This window comes from Emys orbicularis, chromosome 1 (assembly GCF_028017835.1).
Source record: "Emys orbicularis isolate rEmyOrb1 chromosome 1, rEmyOrb1.hap1, whole genome shotgun sequence".
NCBI lineage: Eukaryota > Metazoa > Chordata > Testudines > Emydidae > Emys > Emys orbicularis.
Genome location: NC_088683.1, coordinates 333,181,175 through 333,204,119, shown reverse-complemented (window position 1 = coordinate 333,204,119; position 22,945 = coordinate 333,181,175). Strand labels below are relative to the sequence as shown.

General features: G+C 43.5%; 1 protein-coding gene across 1 annotated transcript in view; it reads right to left on the bottom strand.

Moving 5' to 3' along the window:
- Positions 1-22,945, bottom strand: part of ALKBH8 (alkB homolog 8, tRNA methyltransferase) — an 81,407-nt gene that overhangs the window by 9,263 nt on the left and 49,199 nt on the right. Inside the window, exons 7-9 of the mRNA XM_065421847.1 lie at positions 17,294-17,400; positions 8,780-8,931; positions 5,846-6,111 (exon numbers count right to left, since the gene is read on the bottom strand). Coding sequence (XP_065277919.1) covers positions 5,846-6,111; positions 8,780-8,931; positions 17,294-17,400 — 525 coding nt within the window. The remainder of the gene's footprint in view (positions 1-5,845; positions 6,112-8,779; positions 8,932-17,293; positions 17,401-22,945) is intronic.

Below are 22,945 nucleotides of genomic sequence, written 5' to 3'. Positions count from 1 at the left end.
TGAAGTATGTTTCCCAGATAAGTCTGGGAAGTGGCTAAACCAATTCCTCAGAGACAAAGGGCAAGCTGACGCCTCAGCCAGGTGTCAACAAGGCTAATGGACCATTCCCTGCTAAGTGGCCATTCTTTGGCAAGGAAGGGGGCCAGCAGGGACAAAAATCTACATCTTAGCAAAGAAACAGCATGGAGTTTCCTTTCTCCACCAGACTGCCTGTAGCCTTGCTCCCAGCTGGAAATGCTTCTGAGAGGGGGGACAGGACTATAAAAAGAAGGGGCAGACACCCCAAAATACCCCTCTCTCTTTCTCCCTGCCACCTCATTCTTCACACCTGAGAAGACAAAAGGAAACAGCCATTGGACTCTGGAGGGGTCTAGACCTGAGAGTTTGGGCAGTAATCTGCTGGAGCATGTGGTGAGAAAGTCTGCTTTGCAACTAAGTTAGTTTCTTAAGTACATACTAGTAAACGTGTTATCTTTATTTTTCTTGTAACCATTCTGACTTTTATGCCTCATTACTTGTACTCATTTAAAATCTCTCTCTCTTTGTAGTTAACAAACTTGTTTTATTGCTTTCTCTAAGCCAATGTGTTTAAATTGAAGTGTCTGGATAGCTATTTAAAATAATAAAATGGCATATTATTCCTTTAAAGGAATACCAGATTTAATATATTTGTACTGGCTAGGAGAGGGCTGGACAGTACAGGACAGACATTTCTGGGGGAAGATCTGGGTCTGGGGGGGGGGGGGTGTTGGGGTCACCCTGCCACATAGCCCAGGCTAGTAAGAGCCACAGTGAGGCTGGCTGGCTGCAGCACCCACAGACATAGCTGGCAGTGACACACATGCCAGAGGCTGTTTGTGAGCAGTCCAGGTAGGAGGCTGTAGCAGCAAGGCATTGTAAAGGGCACCCCAGGTTACAGAGCCGGGGTGACACAGCTGCTCATTAGTCTGGATTGTGCCCCAGTATGTCACAGTATTCCATCATTATGTATATTCTTTGTACTTTACCTCATTATAACTAACTCCACCTGGTGGAATTAGTTCATTTAAGTCTCTTGGAACCTGATTGATTCAACTCATCTGATGCCGATAGAGAGAACGACATCTAATTCTGAAATCCAACCACCAAATGAAATTATATGGCTCCCCAGAGAAACGTTTCAGCTATAACTAATAGCATGAGAGTCTCGAGGAACCAAATTACATTCTAGCAAGCGTGCGCACACGCACGCACACACACACAGAGCAAGAAAGACGACTACAGCCACAGCGAGAGAGAAAAATTCCCTTGCTTTAGCTGGTCTGAGTCAGACCTTTAGCATTTCCTTCACGTAGTGTTTTGTTTTCTACCGCACAGAACCAAGATGCCTTTGGAAATAATATGCTGTGTCTAAAATGGGAGGTTCATCTCTCACTGGCATAATATCAGAATCAACTCATATACATCAGTATGTTCACTTGTTTTGTGCTCCTTGCTCACCTGTTCTTTTGGAGCTCTCCCTTCATCCCCCAGCCACCCCACCACAAGATCTTTCACCCCTTCAGTTACTCTTTATTGAGAGAGCAGGACAATGGAGGCTCCCCAGAACAGACTGCCTGCCCAGTCTTTAGTCAGTGCAGTCTGACCACTACCCAACACAAAGAACTGGCTCCAGGGATACTTTGTAAGTCAGTTCTTCCTATCTGCTTTCACATGCCACCAGGCTCACTGAAATGCCATCTCCTCTGGGAGGACAGCATACTGAATGCAGCCCTGATACTTCCACCAACTTGCACTAATAATGCACCAAACCTTTTACTCCCCTTCCTGAAAAAAGGTACATTTTATGTGATACTCCAAATCCTGGCTGATCCTAGACTGGGAGGGGAAACAGAGTGGGGAGAAATAGACCCATGTCTCACTGCAGAAAAGGTAAAATGCTATATCAGAATAACTTAATACTTAAATTAAGTCAATCATTAATTAAAGTTTGTAAAATACTTTGCGATCCTTGGACAAGGGGTGCTATAAAAGTGCAAATTTGCTACAATAAAACCCACCATTTTACATCTTATTTATTACATTTCTCACTAATGTCAATATTCTTGCCAAGGTCTACTTGATACACTTTCACACAGTAACTGTTTGTTTGCATTTTCCATTAAAGTGCCATCCCAATTAAAAATGGAAACTCTGAAAATGCAAGGCTACAATGCCCTTCAAGCTTATGCTGTAGGTCTTTGGGGATGCTGAACCTTCCAATGTGCATTCACACAAGACCACCCCTGCTTCGGCATGCTGGAAACCTGGAGTCAGATCCAAAGCCCATTGAATTCAATAGGAGTCTTTGCATTGACTTCAGTGGGCTTTGAACTTAGGTCATTGTAGTGGCCTAGGCTGAAATATGGCATTATAAGAAAACAAAAGCCCTGGACGTAGATATCAAAGTCGTGCTTAAAAACAATGACATAAATGTAACAAAAACCAGCTAAAAAACCCAGGGAATTGTTTGGTGAAAATCAGTTTCTCTGGCTCCTTTGCATACATTACAACAATGAAATACCTGTGGGAGCCAAAAAACCACTGGGATCTCATATTTTATCAGATGCACAATCTTCTGTCAGTTTCTGTCCTAACTAAATGAGGCTCTGATTCCATCTCTCACTCAAAATTCTTCACCTGAGTTTCTGATTGTCATGCAATTGCTGTTCTCTATTGTAACAGAATAATACAGCCATTACAGCATAGCTGGTTTTGTTGAGTGTGCCTGAATTCATGCTAGTTCCATTGTCACACAATAATACCTGACTAGACAAGGCTCTGTGTAATCATCTAAAGAAAGTCAAGCAAACACAATAGCACAGACAGCTGTGGGGACATTTTCAGACAGTGCCTAAAGATTAAAACACCATGAGATGTACCTTAACTTTGAATTGCTGTTAGAGCTGCTATTTAAAGTACCCTTTCTAAAAATGGACTGTAACCTCTACAGCACACTGCCTACACACAGAAACTACTTGTCTCAGTTCCTTCTCTTTACTTTCCAACATCTGCAGGTCAAAATACTTCAGGCTGCATAGCAGCATCGATATATTTGTGCCTTAATAAAATAACTCAATTTCTCAGCAATGTGTCACTGCCTCCTGTCCTAGAGTATCTGGGCTGAGAGTTCTGAATAGGTGTTATGAATACAGAGAGACCTCTTAAAAGGAACTAATAAGTATTGTCACGTAAGGGCAGACCACAGTTACTGAGAAAAATGCTGGGTCAAATACCTCCATCAGTCAAGGGGGGGAAAATGGAGGAAAGATTTGATTCTCTGTATCTTACTCCTGGGGGAATTCTGCACCAAAAAATTAAAAATTCTGCACACAATATTTTAAAATTCTGCAAAGTTTATTTCTCAAAATAACACTACATAATCACACCGGTTTAAATTATTTTGGTAATTTATTTCAAAATACCCATCAGCAAGTATGTCTGAAACAATACAGACACACACAAAAATTCCCCCTGGAGTTGAGAGTTAAAGAAACCCCTATGACAACCCAGTTCCTGTTTCTCTGCAGTGTCTTCTATGTGCGAGCTGGGCTCTGCCAGGTCCAGTGGCCCCGGGTGGTAGCCAGAAGCACTGCAGCCCGTTTCTATGGGGGAAAGAAAATTATGTAAAAAAAACCCCATTAATTTCTGCAAAATTCTGCACTATGTAGTGGCACAGAATTCCCCCAGGAGTAATAGTATCTACAGAGCAACACTGTTATCCTGATACTTCACCTGCCAAAACGAGCGTACTCTGCAAATTCCACTCCCCCCCTCAGTTCACACTAATATCCGACCAAAGTCAATGGGGCTAAAACAATGTATGAAATGTGATCAGGCTCAGACATACTCACTGCGAAAGCCCAGTAAGCACCAGCAGGGACACAAGGGACAGCTGCATCCTGTCCCTGGCGTAAAAAGGGAAGAGCATGCTGACTAATCCAGCACAATAATTCTATAATGAAGCACCAGTCGATAATGAACCCCAAAGGTACCTGCCACTAAAGATGAAGCTTACATGTTGCCCCATGTTCTAAACTACTTCCTGTGGGACTATGCAGCAATACTTCAGGGAAACAGGTACAAAATCCCTTTGAGGGCTATATTTTCGGATGGGCTGAGCCCAACTCTCACACAAATTTGCTAGTGTAGACAAGCTCCCAGCGCTCGGAGCTAATCCCCTCGTGGAGGTGGATTACCAGGAGTGCTGAAAGAGCTCTCTCCCGGCGCTCGCGCGTGACCACACTCGCACTTCAAAGCGCTGCTGCGGGAGAGTTCCCGCGACAGTGCTTTGAAGTTTCCAGTGGAGACATACCCTTAAACTACAAACTCTTCACGGGGGTCTTGTCTTTGCTTCTTCCATGAGTACTATGGCACATTAGAAATAAATACCACAGATAGTAAAATCCACAGAAGGTGTGGCACCTACTGACTATAAATTATGCCAGTGTGTTAGCTTCTGTCTCTAGCAAAGTGCATCTGTGGAGAGATTTAGTGGACGTTACACACTACGGGGATCTGATGTCATACCCTGTTCCATCAGCAAGAGGCACTCTACTGCTATCTACTAGCATACACGGGAACTAGATATTTTTATACAGACGCATCTCTCTGGTATTGTTTTTAACACTTCTGCTTTTTGATATTTGTCAGATAAAGACGTATCACTTGCATAGGGTCAAATGCTCCCCGTCATTGTGTAATGTAGAAGGAAACAAAAGAGCATAAAGAAGGGGTGAAATGTCATAAAAAACAAAGTGGGGGAGAATGGTGGCTTAGTGGCAGTTCCCTTCATCCCTGAGAACTCACAGAAGCCCTCTTTGAGTGTGCTGCATGGCTAGGGTTTGGAGGGAAGAGGAGGACTGGGGAGCAGTCACTTTACTTTACAGGCTCCCCTCAAAACTTGGTAGAGTTCTAATTGAAAGTCTGTGTTGAACTTGATGCTCCTTGAAAATTCCACTTTCTTCTCTTCACTTCTGTACACACTCAAGATGTGTTTGTGTAGGGGTGAGGGCTGTCGTGCAGTCATGACGAGGACAGCCAATGGAAGCCCAGTTCCCAAGTAAGCCACGCTGCCAGAGAAAGAGGACCGTGGTGCAGTATACAGAAGGCACACCTTGCAGATACACCTTGGAGATCTTATTGGTACTGCTGTTTCAGAGACATCCCCACATCCCTTCCACCCACCTTCCAAGTGGAAAATCTACCGGGACACCTGAAATTGTCTGACCATTTGCCCCTTTAGCAGGTTTTTCATGGCAGTGGTGAATACAGACCATTGTAATTATTCACTACAATTTTCCACTACGACATACTTTGATTTGTAAACCAAAAAGAAAAAAAGAAAAGGTGACAAATGGAATGTGCAAACCAGGGGCAGCTCTATGTTTTTTGCCGCCCCAAGCACGGCAGTCAGGCGGCCTTTGGCGGCATGCCTGCGGGTGGTCCACTGCTCACGCGGATTCGGTGGCGTTTCTGCGGGTGATCTGCCGGTCCTGTGCCTTCGGCGTACCTGCCGCCAAATTGCCGCCAAAGCCGCGGGACCGGCGGACCTCCCGCAGGCATGCCGCCGAAGGCAGCCTGACTGCTGCCCTCACGGCGACCGGCACGCCCCCCCCCGCGCTTGCTGCGCTGGTGCCTGGAGCCGCCCCTGGTGCAAACTTAGGACAATCGGTAATTGCTCTTTGGGGCTGGGAGCATCTTTTAATTCTGTTTTTGTACAGTGCCTAGCACAATGGGGTCCCAGTCCATGACTGGAGGTCCTAGGCATCACAATAACACAAATAATAACAACAATAAGAGAAGACAAATAACATCAGTGACTTACCATGTACAAGTCCTTGTTGATTCCAAGATATTTCCCATTTCCACAACCTACGTCAGCCACTATAGAGCCTTTTGGTAAAGTCCTAAGAAACTCAACAATTTTGGGCCATGGACTATGCCTGGTGCTGCTGAAGTGTGTTGCGATCTCTTCATACACCTTGTGTACATACTCTTGTTCCAGCTTTGAGGCCTCTGTCTCACTGTCATAGAATGAGGGTGCTTCCTCTCTTTGACGGCCTTGCTGACTGTCACATACAGAAGGGTAAGCTAGGGTGTAGGAATAAGAAATCCAGATTGGAAACTTTTAACTTGTTGATTACATTTACTTAATAGGAAAACAAACAAACAAACAAAAGAAAAAGAGAAAATCCATTAAAACCATAGAATATAATGAAGACTTTGTAAAAGACATCTGTCAATATAGCTGAACTGCAGATCAAATTGTAAAAGTCTGAAAAACTTTAAAACAAACAGCCTGTATATTAGTCAACGTACTGTCACGTTATCCAAGGTTCCCACCAGCCTTTGATTCCAAAAATGATACATTACCACTACTGTCAAAGATCATGTGCTTGCTGTAATAGAGCCTCTGCTACAGTGTGTAAGTGTTTAAAGGTGAAATTCACCACTGTTCACAAGGGCTAAACACTACGTAAATCCCTATTTTGAGGGCTTAAGTGGTGCATGTGTCTTGTGATGTCTGTCTATCTAAGGTACTTATACGGTCCCCATCACCATAGTATCTGAGCACCTCCAGTCTTTAATGTATTTATCCTAACAACACCCCTGTGAGATAAGGAAGTATAATTGTCCCCCACCTTTTTTTTTTTTTTTTTTTTTTACACAGATGGGCAACTGAGGTAGAGAGAGACTAAATTACTTGACTAGCCCAAGGTCATAGGCAAGTCTGTGGTGAAGGAGAGAATTTAATCCAGGTCTCTCAAGTCCCAGGAGAGTGCCCTCCCCGTTGGACCATGTCTTGGCCTTTGCCTTAATTTCACCCAATAAGGAGTATGGGCTTCAAGCCTCTAGAAAACATCAATTTGGTATTTTTAGATGGCAGCCTCCCATCTGGCTCTTCCGACATTCATTTATCTTACTTTTCATGTCTGGCCAGATCAGCCCCAAAATAGAACCTGACTAGAGTCAAGCTGATTAGAAGCAATCATGTTCTTTTTTTAGGAACTGTGCCAGATGGAGGTGTCATTAGAGAAGATTTTGGAACAAACTGATAAATTAAACAGTAATAAGTCACTAGGACAAAGTTTTGAAGGAACTCAAATATGAAATTGCAGAACTACTAACTGTGGTATGTAACCTATGATTTAATTCAGCTTCTGTACCAGATGACTGGAGGATAGCTAATATGATGCCAATTTTTTAAAAAGGCTCCAGAGGCCAGTAAGCCTAACTTCAGTACCAGGCAAATTCGTTGAAACTGCATTAAATAATAGAATTATCGGACACATAGATGAACACAATTTGTTGGGGTAGAGTCAACATGGTTTTTGTAAAGGGAAATCATGCCTTACCGATCTACTAGAATTATTTGAAGCAGTCAACAAACATGTGGACAAGGGAGATCCAGTGGATATAGAGTAATTAGATTTTCAGAAAGCCTTTGACAAGGTCCCTCACCAAAGGCTCTTAAGCAAAGTAAGCTGTCATGGGATAAGAGGGAAGGTCCTCTCATGGATCAGTATGTCCAAAGCAGACTCCAAAGAGTTACAAAGGGATCTCACAAAACTGGGTTACTGGGCAACAAAATGGCAGATGAAATTCAATGTTGATAAATGCAAAGTAATGCACATTAGAAAACATAATCCCAACTATACATATAAAATGATGGGGTCTAAATTAGTTGTTACCACTCAAGAAAGAGGTCTTGGAGTCATTGTGGACAGTTCTCTGAAAACATCCACTCAATGCGTAGCGGCAGTTAAAAAAGCTAACAGAATGTTGGGAATCATTAGGAAAGGGGTAGATGATAAGACAGAAAATATCACATTGCCTCTATATAAATCCATGGTATGCTCACATCTTGAATATTGTATGCAGATCTGATCGTCCCATCTCAAAAAATATATTGGAAATGGAAAAGGTCAACAAAAATGATTATGGATATGGAACAGCTTTCATATGAGAAGAGATAATAAGACTGGGACTTTTCAGCTTGGAAAAGAGATGATGAAGGGGGGATATGATAGAAGTCTATAAAATCATAACTGGTTTGGAGAAAGTAAATAAGAAAATGTTATTTACTCCTTCTCACAACACAAGAACCAGGGGTCACCAAATGAAATTCATAGGCAGCAGGTTTAAAATAAAAAAAAGGAAGTATTTCTTCACACAACACACAGTCAACCTGTGGATCTATTTGCCAGAGAATGTTGTAAAGGCCAAGACTATAACAGGGTTCAAAAAAGAACTAGATAAGTTCATGGAGGATAGGTCCATCAATGGTTATTAGCCAGGATGGGCAGGGATACAAAATCATGCTCTGAAGTGTCCCTAGCCTTTGTCTACTTGAAGCTAGGAATGGATGACAAGAGATGGATCAATTGATGATTACCTGTTCTGGTCATTCCCTCTGGGGTACCTGGCACTGGCCACTGTCGGAAGACAGGATACTGGGCTAGATGGACCTTTGGTCCGAACCAGTATGGCCATTCTTATGTTACACAAAGTTCTCCTGCTGAGGAGATGTAGGTGGGGGAAAGTATCCATTCACTGATACTGTATCATATTGCTTTTAAAAGGAAACAGTGCCCAATAAGCTTTGTTCTTTGGCTACACAAGGAAAATGCAAGCTTTGAATGTGAGGGCTGTTCATAGAAATACCAAACATTCATTACATACGATTTCAAATAACTGTGCTTCAGGGTCTGATAAAAGGACAACACACAGGATTCAATGATCAACCCAAGACACTTACTGCAATTGCAAGGGCTTCTCCTCACTTTCCTAAAAGTAAACGATGTCCTTGTTCCCCTCCTGTTTAATGTCAAATCTCCAACATCAGGAGTGACTGATCCAACTTTCTGTCGCTCAGATGCATGAACGATATCAAACTTTCGAGGTGTGATCCTAATACAAAATAAAGTGATTATTTAATCGGTACTGGGCAAACTGCTCATTGTGACAGATGGAGCAATTTCCAGTCATATCCTTGAGAGACCTCATTGAATTTAGTTTAAGTAGCTTTGGGGTCCATTGTACTAAATGAATGGTTTATGATTATTGTGAGCTAGGCTTGTATGTAACCTCTCGAGGGGGAGGTGAATGCAAATTCCCTGCCTCCAGCTATGCAAAAACCCAGCCTTTTGAAGCTATGCCCTGAGGAGTCCACTGTCTGATTTCTTTCTCTTGGCATCTGAAGCTCAAAGGCCCAAGCTGTACAAAGGAAAGACTGCACTATTCACAGATGTGCTAGTTCTCAGCTAAGGCTGATATGAACTTGATATGTACAGGAAAACCCCTTTGTGGGGTTTGAAGGACTGACTCCTACCAGAGCTCTTGTTAGAGTTGGGGTGACCTCTGGTAAGCTTATTAGCATGCATGTATGTTCTTTTATTGTTTTTAATGTTTTTCTGTCATGCGTTCACCTTCAGAATAAATGTGCTTGCTTATAAAGAACTGACTGGTAACTTAACTGTGGCAATTACACTGTTTATAGCCTTCAAAGAGAAAGCAATGTGCAGACACTGGACCTGTGTAGGCAATATGGCTTGCTGAGACTACCAAAAAGGGTAGGCAGGGAACTGTGCAGCCTGGAAGAACCCTGGTCAGGAGGGAGAGAGACATGGGTCTCTGCCCAAGAGAGGTGACAGCTTAGGAGCTGGGAGCCTAGAGTGGGTGTCTGTGAGGGACCGTGGTGCAGTGGCCTTGAACTGTAACACTCATTACTAAGGCTACGTGTCTGTCATTGAAATAATGGACTCCGTGACCTCCGTGACTTCTGCAGCGGCCAGTGCAGCCCCTGGGCCAGCCGCACTGGCCGCTGCTGTAGCAATTTGGTTGTGGGAGGGGGCTCAGGGCTGGGGCAAGGGGTTGGACTGTGGGGCGGTGCTTACCTCGGGGGGGGGGGGGATCCCCGGAAGCGGACAGTATGTCCCTGCAGCTGCCCCTGCCGGGGGCACCGCTCCCGCAGCTCCCATTGGCTACGATTCCTCGCCAATGGGAGCTGCGGAGCTGGAGCTCGTGGTGGAGGCAGCGTGCGGAGCCCCCCTGGCCTTCCTTCCCCGTAGGAGCTGCAGGGACATTCCAGCCGCTTCTGGGGAGCTGCACAGAGCTGGGTAGGAAGCCTGCCAGCCCCGCCAACCCTCCCTGCTAGCACCAGCAAGGGTTCCGGGCCACGCGCTGCCGCCCGGTCCCCTCCCCCCCAGCACCAGCGAGGGTCCCAGGTCACCTCCCCAGCACCCACAGCGACCCCAGACTGCCCCCACAGAGCACCCATGACCCCCCGGCCCAAGTTTTAGTTAGGGTTATATAGTACAAGTCATGGACAGGTCACGGGCCATGGATTTTTGTTTAGTGCCCGTGACCAGTCCATGACTTTTACTAAAAATACCCGTGACTAAAATGTAGCCTTACTCATAACTAATTATATTTTTAGAGGGCAATTCTTAAACAGATCCTCCTACAAATTTTATTCCAACATGCTATTTAACATGCTGTTGCTTCTCTAATTGCAAATATGCAACATGCAATCCATCAACATTACACACGGTGTATAGAGTGGTCTCCATTAAGGAGGCAGGGTTTCCAACAGTTACCACACAGCGGTATCTGAGTTACCGCAGCTACCTTCATACTTGAGTATCTCCAATACTACTGGGTGGCAGCTGTTAGCAAGTCTTTCCTCCTTCAGTGTGAATAAGCCCCTTCGTTTTCAGTTTTAACTGATTTTTACTGAAAAAATCCCAGGTTTTACAAAAAGTATTCTTCTTTTTTTCCAATTTCCACCTACTTCTGTATAATTCAAATATATAAAAATAACTTGTTTTATTAGGAAAATACAATACATTGCATGAGCTATATGTATTACAATAATACATTAGTCTGTGTGTATATGCAAAACTGCCTGTTGAAGTAAGGTTATGTATGAATCTAGAAGATACACACAATAAACAAACAGGCACACATGCCAGCTCTGAAGTGCGTGAGCATCTGAATGTACTGATGAATCTCACACCCACTACGTACACATTTCAAGCTGTTAGAGATAAAGATCTGATGCACTAAAATAGAAAGAAAATGAAAATCTGTATCCGAATACTTTCAGAATACAAGGAAGTGTTTGAAAGTTAAAAAAAAAAAAAAAAAAAGCAGGAAAAAAGGATGAAGTTGAGTGTATGTGCTACAAATGGTGTGGCCCAATTATTATATGTAAATATTTATAGGCTAATAGTTCTAAGTCTACAACGGTAAACTGTTTATTCAAATGAAAAGTTTTATTTGGGGGATTAGAGATGTATTGTTTTCTTAAACTCACAGGTGGCATTGTGTTTTGAATTTGTTTTAGTTCTGCAGCAAACCCCATTGAATTCCATTAATCAAAGCATTAATTTACTGAATAAACCCCGATATTTACCCAGAAAAATTATTAATTGGTTTTTTCCACCGATTTTCACCTGTTTTTGTTGTAGTAGTAATAAACACCGATAAATTCCCAGGAAAGAATAAATAAAATAAACACCAAAAATGAAGGGCCCTATGTATGAAATAAGCAAGACTTGACTAGTATTGAATAGGGACAAAATAAATAGGATTCTATAGACATTTAACTGCGAAATGACTCAATCTATACATTGTAATTGAAAATTAGATCATTTATATAGTATTTTTTGAACCATGCTAGAGAAGTCTATGGTAGAATATTTTTTTCTATGAAGTTCTATGGGCTCACTAGTGAACCTGACATTGCATAGGATTAAGGGGATTATGGAGGCCCCTTATTCCCATGTGCAGGCTCCCACATCACCAGACCTGTGGTAGGAGAGCAGGAGGCTGCTACTCCCTCTCTTAGGCTACATCTTCACTACGGGGGGGGGTCGATTTAAGATACGCAAATTCAGCTACGCGGATAGCGTAGCTGAATTCGACGTATCGCAGCCGACTTATCCCGCTGTAGGGACGGTGGCAAAATCGACCTCTGCGGCTTCCCGTCGATGGCGCTTACTCCCACCTTCACTGGTGGAGTAAGAGCGTCGATTCGGGGATCGATTGTCGTGTCCCGACGGGACGCGATAAATCGATCCCCGAGAGGTCGATTTCTACCCGCCGATTCAGGCGGGTAGTGTAGACCTAGCCTTATACAAGTGTTCTGGGAAAGATAAAACCTTAACTCCACCCCACCAACATGCTGGCCAGCACGGAACTGGCACACAGGGAGAAGTGAGTTTCACTAAGGAAAAGACTGGCACAAGTTTAGCTCCTCCATGGAGCAAAGGGGGAAGCAGGGACAGAATTGTGACCCTCAGAAGCCCTGCCTCTTCCTGAGCCTGCACAGTTGTGTGCAGCCCCTTACTCAGGCTGGACTGCAAGGTACCAATCCAGCCCTCTAGGACTGTGCCATAAGGGTTTTCAACCTATTCCACTGCAACCCAGAAAGAATTAGACTCCAAAGGGAAAGCGAGTGGTACAACAGGAGTCAGCGGATTTCGCTACTTACTGAGAAATTTAATTTTTTTTTTACAATTTCCCGCCCCATACACAGGGTCTATTTTTGGTTGTTGTTTATTTTCCTCCCAGATCCCTATCCTATGAGCCAGAGAAGATGAAAGATGTCTCGAGAAGAACATTTTTGAAAGATAATCAGTATTATTTATTTGAGTGTAATTGGTGCTTGTGGAAATAACGGCTCTACCCTGGTCGATTGCAAGCTTCCTGACACAAACCTGCCAATTCATTCAGTCTTGTTCTGCAACAACCCTGCTTTTCCAGCCCTCTACCGTAGATGAGCCAAGTAACGGGACCGTTCTGTAAAACACGTCTAACGAGGATGTAATTCTGCAGACCACTGGTTTGAAGGACACAGTAGTAAACCTCACTAGCCCACCAGAAAGAAAGGGACATATCAAACAGGCGAGATAGGAGCCAGGAGGGCTGGCAATGAAGCCCCTGCATGATTTCATTTTCTTTTGGCTTTGACCCAGGTCTTGTGAGGAAGAATGGAGAGGCAGAGGCATTTCAGCAAAGCGAGATTTCGGTAATGAAATTATTTTTGTTTTTCAGTTTGTTTTGGGGTAATGTCAACAAACATTTCATACAACTCTGTGAAAAGTTCTGGCTTTCATAATGAAGAGGTTCCAAAATGGGAATTTTGCACAGCCCTATTCAAGCTAGACCTGGCTGTAGGGTGACAGGAAGCACAGAATCATGGGAAAAGCATGAGGAAGCAAAGCAGAGGATGTGGGACATAAGAGGGACATAGCTGCACCCACATGTGCTTTCTCATGGCTTTCACGCAGAATAAAGCGGGAAACTTTGGAACAAAGTTGAGAACTTTCAGGGAAATAGCTTGGCACTTCAAAGTGGTTATTGTTACACTGAGGCATTTCCTGAACTCCGTCATCAAGGAGATTAATACAGAAATTTCCTCAATAAAAAGAATTAGTCTCTGAGGAACTGGCCTCGTACTGAAGCCCCTTCAGAACTCTCACTTCAAAGTGAGTACTTGATTCTCAGCAGGAGAGGAGTTCGATGTAATACTGACTTCCATGCTGGCAAGCTGAATTTAACCCTGCTGGGATTCAGACGAGAAGATAGTTTATTCATATCTTTCTGCAAAGCACAACAATCAATCCCATCTCTTCATCATCTCTAATTTCTATTGTAACTTTTTCCAAGTAACACCCGCACCATCCAGTCTGTATATATACCAATCTGAGAGGCCAGGTGCACCATGGACCTCTGAAACTTGCTCAAGGCCACATGCAAATGATCAGATTTTTTTTTAAAACAAGGAAAGTGTTTTTGCACTGGTGCTTACATCCTGAGCAGCACCCTCTTTACTCCTGGGGGAATTATGCACCAAAAAATTAAAAATTCTGCACAAAATATTGGAAGATTCTGCAAAATTCTCCATATTCTGCATTATTGTCAAAATAATACAATATCATCATGCCAGTTTCAATTATTTTGGTAATTTATTTCAAAATATCTGTCAGCAAGAATGTCTGTAGCAAGACAGACCAAAAAATAAAAAAAGATTCTAGTCTTTTTTTTTGTGGACAAATAGATTCTTTACTAGGCATATTAATACAGAACGTTGAGTAATTCATTTAAATGACAATACAGAGCTGTATTTCCTGCACCTGTCAGAAACAGGAGTAATGGAGGAGCTGAGGAAGAGGAAAGGAGCCTAGGAGTGAACCTGGAGGGTGTTGGGTGTAGGTGAGAGAAGGTTTTTTCTTTGCGGGGGTGGGATTGTTAGGGAATTGGGAAGCCTCCCCCATGCAGACCCTCGCTGACCCCAAGGCTCTCCCATGCAGTCAGGCACATCTGCCCCTGTCCCTGCACCCCTCATCCCCATGGGTCTCTGCAGCACCCCGTCCTCAGGCAAAGCTGTCACCGCCACAGCTCCTGAGCCCATGCCCCAGTCTGTCCTCCACACTAGCCATTCTGAACCCCAGTCTGTGACCTCCCCAGTTGCCCTGTGTGCCCCACTCTGGCCTAACCTGGGTCCACGGGCAGGGTGCTGTGATGAACTTAAACTCCTGGGGGAATTCTGTAGCACTGGGCATAGAAATTTTTTTCCCTTGCATAAAATACACCTCTACCTCGATATAACGCTGTCCTTGGGAGCCAAAAAATCTTACCGCGTTATAGATGAAACCGCGCAGCCCCGCCCCCCCGGAGCACTGCTTTACCGCGTTATATCAGAATTCGTATTATATCAGGTCGCGTTATATTGGGGTAGAGGTGTACATTTTGCTTAAGAAATGCTGCAGTTCTGCCTTTTGCCCATCGGAGGCCGCTGTGGTGCCAGAACAGCCAGTTGCCTTCATGCAGCTGACTGTTCTGGCACCACAGTGGCCTCTGGTGGGCAAAAGACAGAACTGCAGCACTTCTTAGGCAAAATATATTTTATGCAAGAAAATACAAAATTATGCGGGACAGACGAATTCTGCTCATCCGCAGATGCGCAGAATTCCGCCAGGAGTACCTCTTGCTCATTAATGTACACAGTCTCCCCAATTGGTATGTTCAATGAAGTGGCCTCTTGTACCCTGCCACACAGAGAAAACTGGGGTCCCCTGCCTGAAAACCAGAATGCAGCAAATTAACTCCCTGTCTGGATCTTCCACAGATCCAGAGAGGACTAATGAGGCAGAGCTGGGAATGGAAGGCTTAATAAGGGAGTCCAGGGGAGCCTGGAATCTACAGAGAAGCAGCTACCTGTGAGCCAGAAGGGAGGAGCCCCTGAGAATGCACAGCTCCAACTGCATGGCCAGCTTGTGTACGTCAGCCTAGCTCCATTGAAGTCACTGCTGTTGTGGGGTCATGTGGTGGCCCATTGAACCAACTTACGCATTTGTACTCAACAAAAAAAAATACCCATTGGAACCAAAATGAAAAACCCATAAGGAAGTGCAAGGCTAATTGTACTGACAAGGCAAAATGTGTACTTTGTCCTCCATATCTCCTTTCTGATATTGTCTAATTTGTTTCTTAACCCTATGCTGCTCTCAGAAACAAGAGCTCCTTTTGAAACAGGGAAAAAATAACACTTTTCTCTATGTACAATGTTAATAGGATTAAATGAAGTCTCTAATTTCCCTGGCCTCCAAGTACATGCGATGAAAACATTTCCAGAATGATTTCAAAATTGAACCTCTTGCTCTCAGTAATTTGATTTGTAAGAAGTAGATAAAAAGCAATACAGATGATCTTAAATACATCATGATTAGTTATATTTGCAAATGAAGTGACTACATTTGCTTCCATGGCAATTATCTAATTTTGGGGAGACTGCAACTGCATGCTTCACTGGAAGGCTACACACCACACCAAATGTCTGTCTAGTTGTGTCTACTCTCCTTAGTTTCTTTACTATGAAGCGCCAACTGTTGAAAGTGTCCATTTTAGACACAAAGGGCCAGATCCTCATCTGGTGCAAATGGACATTGCTCTATTGATTGCATCAAGTGGCATTTGAGAGCAAAGAAACTAAGGGGAGCAGAGACAACTAGAAAGATATATGAGGTGGGTGTTTTGCCTCCTAAGCATATGCTGAAATCAATGAAGCTATGCCAATTTGCATAAGCTGAGGATCTGGCCCACAAATGCCTTTTCAAAAAATATATGTGGATCCCTTTGAAAATGTCGGACAAAGCATTTTTAGGAAAGGTGGACAAAGTACACCAAAAGCCTGGCCAGGAATTACTGCCTCAAGGGAGAAAGTCCTGGGATCCCTGGTTTGAATCTGGCCCAAGTCCATGGACCCAGAAGACTGATCATCTGAAGACGTGTGAAATGAACTGGTGATCTGAGTCTGGTTCTTAGTTGACATGTGTCCACAGCACAAAATTCACCACAACTGGCACCCTTCTTGGAAGTCTCAGCAGTGAGGAGAGGGATTCTGCTGACATGGCAAGTGAATCATATTCTTAACCCTGGCTAGAGACAATCCCTGCAGAGGAAGGTTGACAGAGGACAGCACAAGAAGCTCATATTGCTGATGAGCATGTTGGATCTATTCTGTCAACAAAGGGCTTTACTGCCCAGAGCATTCAGTATGATGGACTAGGGAGACAAATGATCTGATCCCATATGCTGATTTCTATGTTCCCAAGTTCCTGCCATATGTGTTTCCCAGTTGTGCATGATTTTAACAGCATATCTTTAATCTCTATAATAAATAACACCTCAAGGTGCATTCATCAGGAAATCCCTACTGCAGAAACCCCACTTTGTTAAGGCCACTTTGTGCTGTATAAGCAGTCAAAAGTGGTCTTAACCCAGTTGGAGATAGCTGGTAGAAGGACCCAATCCCTGTGCTGACAGAGGTGGGTCCACAGCCTTCTGAACCAAACCCCTCTCCCATCCAAACCCAGGCATAGGGAAGGGGAGGGGGATGTGTCAGGGGTCAGGCATGGGTTGGACGAGGTGAGGTGTAAACTGGAGTTCTATTATACCCAATCCTTCACCAGCATAAGGTCCCTGAGCAATCTTATGCCAGTGGTGAAAGTCAGGACTACCCCTTTCCAGCTCTGAATCAGGGAGCTGCAAATGATTTCCTATAGCCCCCTGCTTTTTCACTTGGTCTGAGCACACCTTGAAAAGATGGGAGAATCATGGCCTGTATATTTAATTATATCATTCAAGTAAATTTCCTTCAGAACAGATTTAAATATAGTACATTAAGTGGGGGGGGGGGGGGGAGTTCTATCCATCTCCCATTTTATGTAAGTCATGCAGTTAACATAAGAGTTTCAGCACATACCCATGAGTCCACAGATATCTGGATTCTCCAGTCATCACCAGCAAACTCCGTTCAGGCAGCATAACCGCCACGGTACGCCCATCTGGGTGCTTAAAATCCATTACAATCTGAAAACAAAGACAAAACCCTTCAGAATGATTAGTACTTATGCAGCCCCATGTAAGGGCATGGCACTGTGCAGACAAACAAAGTGTGCTGGGCCAGATCTTCAGCCAGTGTCAATTGGTGTAGATCCATGGAATAGCCACTTCTTTCTTTGAGAAGCAAGGGCCTCAAGGTCTCCCCACAGCCCTTAACACCTCCACCCTTCACTACTGCTAACTTCAAGCATTCAAAAGTCTAAGGCAGGGTTCAAAAAACATGAGATTTGTTTTTGGTTTTTTAAGTCTCCAGACTTAAAAAAAATAAATTATTTCTATCTAAGGTACTTATATGGCCCCCTTCACTGCAGCATCTGAGCATCTCACTGTCTTTATTCTCACAACATCCCTATGAGATAGGGAAGCACTATTATCCCCATTTTACAGATGGGAAACTGAGGCAAAGAGACAAAGTGACTTGCCAAAGGGCACATACAAGAAGTCTATGGCAGAGTAGGGAATTGAACCCACATCTCCCAAGTCCCAGACTAAAGCCCTAACCACTGGGACATCCCTTCCTCTTGTAGTTTACCTTCAGGTTTCTGAACAATTAAGGTGTACTTGGGTCAGATTTTCAAGTTTAGCCCTTAAGGTTGTGGAGAAGAGACTTTTTTTTCCCCACCAAAAGCTGAGATTCCACAAAATCAAGCAACTCCAGGAACTGGGGCTTTAAGGAAAGCACCAAATATCATGAAACTTGGAAAAAAATAATGAGATTTGGCAACACTATTGTTCCTGGCTGCCTACTCCCTGGATTTATTGGTACACATTTTCCAAATTGGGGAAGGCCCTGATGAGGAAGATACAGAGCAGGGCAGACAGATGGCACTTAAACAAGCTAGGTAAGAGAAGACTTACCCTGAAAGAAAGGAGGACAAAAGCATATGAGAGGCAATGTCTCCAATTATGCTGGAGACCGAGTGTCATGTACTGGACAGTGCTGCCACCTGATTTGTTACCTATCAAGTGTGCGATTAAAAAAAAAGAAATTTCTATAGTATGTTGAATCCAAACAAATTGAGCCGTGTCCAGCCTATGGATGTACAGAAGTTTAGCAAAGATGAAATGATGCAGTGATCAGTCATTTAAGAAAGAAAGGTGAGGCAGAAACTGTCATATGTATACTCTTCTTCAAACGCTGCAAATTAACAATTGAAATAGTTTTCTTTAAAATACACTGTCACCAGTGCACACTGGGAAAATCTATAATGGCATTTAAATACATAGGAAGAGCTCATTGTTGTTCATGTTCTGGTAGCACCCACAATCAAGGCACCACTGTGCCAAGGATTGTAGGAACACATACAATGACAGGGTCCCTCCCCTGAAGAATTTACAATCTAAGCTGAGACAAGAAATGATGAGTTTAACAAACCATAGTATTGAAAGGGAAGGGAGGAGGAGGGTAATAGGAATGAGTTTACATGGCTACAGGTCACCCGTGTTGCACTGTTTGACAGTTCTGAAGCATAACTAAATAGCAACCCCCACCCTCACACTTATCAGTTGGCAGTTTCCTGTAAGCATCATGGGAGAAGTGTGTCGTGAGGAGGAAGAGGCCATTGGCTTTGTATGGGGAGGTAATTCCAGGGATAAATGGGGGCATGAAGTGGACACATGGAGTGTGAAGGCTGCTCTCACTGGCAGAGCAAAGAGGGGCAGGGGAGGACTAGCTAAAGGATAAAAGCAGAGAAGCAGGGAGGGGCAGAGTTGTGAAAGGCCTTGGGGGGGGGCAATAAGGAGCTTTAAATAGCTGAAAAAGGCAGGGCAGGATAAAACACCTGAGATGACACACTGAGAATGACAGACAATTTATTCCAGTGTTTAACCACCCTGATAGTTAGGAACTTTTTCCTAATGTCCAACCTAGACCTCCCTTGCTGCAATTTAAGCCCATTGCTTCTTGTTCTATCCTCAGAGGCTAAGGTGAACAAGTTTTCTCCCTCCTCCTTATGACACCCTTTTAGATACCTGAAAACTGCTATCATGTCCCCTCTCAGTCTTCTCTTTCCAAACTAAACAAACCCAATTCTTTCAGCCTTCCTTCATAGGTCATGTTCTCAAGACCTTTAATCATTCTTGTTGCTCTTCTCTGGACCCTTTCCAATTTCTCCACATCTTTCTTGAAATGCGGTGCCCAGAACTGGACACAATACTCCAGCTGAGGCCTAACCAGAGCAGAGTAGAGCGGAAGAATGACTTCTCGTGTCTTGCTCACAACACACCTGTTAATACATCCCAGAATCATGTTTGCTTTTTTTGCAACAGCATCACACTGTTGACTCATATTTAGCTTGTGGTCCACTATAACCCCTAGATCCCTTTCTGCCGTACTCCTTCCTAGACAGTCTCTTCCCATTCTGTATGTGTGAAACTGATTTTTTCTTCCTAAGTGGAGCACTTTGCATTTGTCTTTGTTAAACTTCATCCTGTTTAACTCAGACCATTTCTCCAATTTGTCCAGATCATTTTGAATTATGACCCTGTCCTCCAAAGCAGTTGCAATCCCTCCCAGTTTGGTATCATCTGCAAACTTAATAAGCGTACTTTCTATGCCAATATCTAAGTCGTTAATGAAGATATTGAACAGAGCCGGTCCCAAAACAGACCCCTGCGGAACCCCACTCGTTATGCCTTTCCAGCAGGATTGGGAACCATTAATAACAACTCTCTGAGTACGGTTATCCAGCCAGTTATGCACCCACCTTATAGTAGCCCCATCTAAATTGTATTTGCCTAGTTTGTCGATAAGAATATCATGCGAGACCGTATCAAATGCCTTACTAAAGTCTAGGTATACCACTCCTTTGTTATTGTTTTTTTTCGACTGAAGCAAAATCGAAACAGGACCCTTTCAATCTGGAGTAAGGTATGCACCAAAATAACAAAAGGTGTGAATTGAAACCAATTCAGTCATTTCAGTGCAAGTCTGTGTGTAGTCCAGCCCTCTGAGAGGCTGTGGAGGAAGAAACAGCAGAAACTGGACAAGGCCTGGACAAAGCAAAGGATAGGGCCCAGTTTGCAGGCCTCGGTGACAAAGAGGATGGCAATGTTCAAGGCTGACAGAAGGAAAGGGGCAGGATTTTGACAGAAGATCAAGAGTTCCATTGGGCCACGTTAAGTATAAGATGACAGAGTCACCCAGGAGGAGATGACAGAGAGATGGGCTGAGATGAAATTTGCTCTTGCTCAAAGCTCAAGTCATCAGGCCCTGTGCAGGGAACTCAACACGGATGGGTCAGAATCCACCTCCAAAACTACAGGCAGGACATAGAGCTTCAGCACAGCCCTGCTATTGCTGCTATTTCAGCCTATGGACTGGAACAGTGGCTTTGGTCCCTCGTGCCTCTCATGTGAGGATACTGGGTCATGGGATCATCATACATGTGGATCCAGTAGCTCCCCTCCCTGTACTCCTTGCTCATCAGCTTATTCAGGTCTGGCACTGAGGCCCCTGCATGGCTGCTCTATTTCTGCTCACTCCCTTCTCTGTGGTGGGAAAACGTGGGACTATTTTATAGCATAGAAGCCTTGTGGGGCTCTCCCCATCTGACTGAATTTCACCCTTATTGCATAGCCAGTGCCCATTCCAGAATGGATTAACCAGTTACGTTTCAGGAGTTACTGATAAAAGATTAATTTACTTGGCAAAGAACAATTGTAGTAAATGTACATACCGATAGTAAGGGCAGGAGTTGTTTCCAGCTGAGAATGGGGGACTGGAAGTCAGGACACTGGCTTTCTTTGGGAGACTGGGCATGTTATTTAATCTCACTGGGCCTGATCCTCACTGCCACAGCATTGTAAAGTGGCCTTAGGATAAATGGGAATCTGGCCCTCCTTGCCTCCGTTTACTCATCTGTACAATGGGTAGAATATTCACATACTCCACACGCATGTTGGGAGGCACAGTCAATTATTGTTTGTGAAAGTAATTGGAGATCCTCAGATGAAAACCCCTCTCAAAGTGTATTTATTAACAATAAAAACTTAGTATTGATGCACCTAGAGCAAACAATAATTTGACTTTTTTTGTCTCAGCAACAAATCTGAGGGTCAGACTAAGAGCCAAAATTTAGGAACCACGCTATGAACATCTGAAGGAAGGGACTGTAATTCCTATGCTAGTGTTTCTTGTTTCCGCCTAGAATCATCAGACCTGAAGACTTAAAAACCTAAACAACATAATTTCTGCCACTCTTAGACTGTAGTACAGTAAAGAACATTTAACCCTGCTGAGTTTTTGAAGACCTCTCTTCTCATCTCTGAAAGAACTATTGCTGACTGAAGTAGATAACATTCCCAAACTTCTGTGTGTGTCTATCCTATCAGAACATTCAGTTGTTACAGTCAGACACACAAAAAGGAAAGATTAAGTCATTTGGTCCTCTTTTTAATTCACTAAGGACTCACAATCAATAAAGCTACTCTGCCACCACTGAATCAATCTGCTTCATGACAGCTCTGCTACACCGGAGCTATTTACAATTACTATTTTTGTTTTTTACCCATTTTCTTTATTCTCTGAGGTGGCAAAGTCAATAAAGATCAAATTTCCAGCTAGCCCACGGTGCCTCACTGGGGATGGCAGCTGATGATAAAAATGCTGGATGCTTTGATCTTATACACCCTTTACAATCTTTCTTTGTTTCTGTGGGGAAAACATACATGCCTCTACACACACCAAAAACCTGAAAGATACGTTAAGGAGCTAATAATATCCCCTTATAGAGGTAAATACAACGTCATGATGCCGGGTTATTTAAGGGATAATGTTCATGATGATGGAGTATATGAATCAGTAAACAGCTTTCAAAGATGGTTAAACATCAAAGCAAAGCAGACGCCTACATCCTGAACACTTTTCCTATTACCTAAAATATAGCAAAATGCAAAGAAAGAAAAAGAAAAGAGAAAAAGAGATAAAATAAAAAAGAGTACGAGAATTCTGTGCTGCCTCTGCCACTGAGCTGACATCATATTTCATGAAAGGCAAGGAGGACAGAAGTGAATAATCGTTCAGGACTCTAGAAAGGGAGTAGTTGTCCAAAGGTGGATAAGGAATGATGCAACTGGACATATATAATGGCAATAAGTTTTCTGGGATTTGACTCTGGTGTAATTTATATTCAATATTAATCTAAAACTTTATGGCAAGCATGGTTTAATGGCTAAAGCACTGGGCTGGGAGTCAGACAATATGGAATATTATTCCAGGCTCTGTCACTGATTTGCTGAGTGACATAGGGTAAGCCACATAACCTCTCTGTGCCTCTGTTTCTCAAAATGTAAAATAATGCCTACCTCATAAGGCTGCTGTGAAACTAAATGGCACAATTGTGCAAATAAGTCTGCATGAACAGACCCCCTGTGCCCACACCACGCCCCAGCGAAACAGTGGGGTTCCATGTGAGTGCTGGAGTCTGTCTTCACAGAGTCACTCAAAAGATTGATGCCTAATATATTACTGTTGGTACCGTGCTTTGTGATTAAATGCAAAGAGTATATTAAA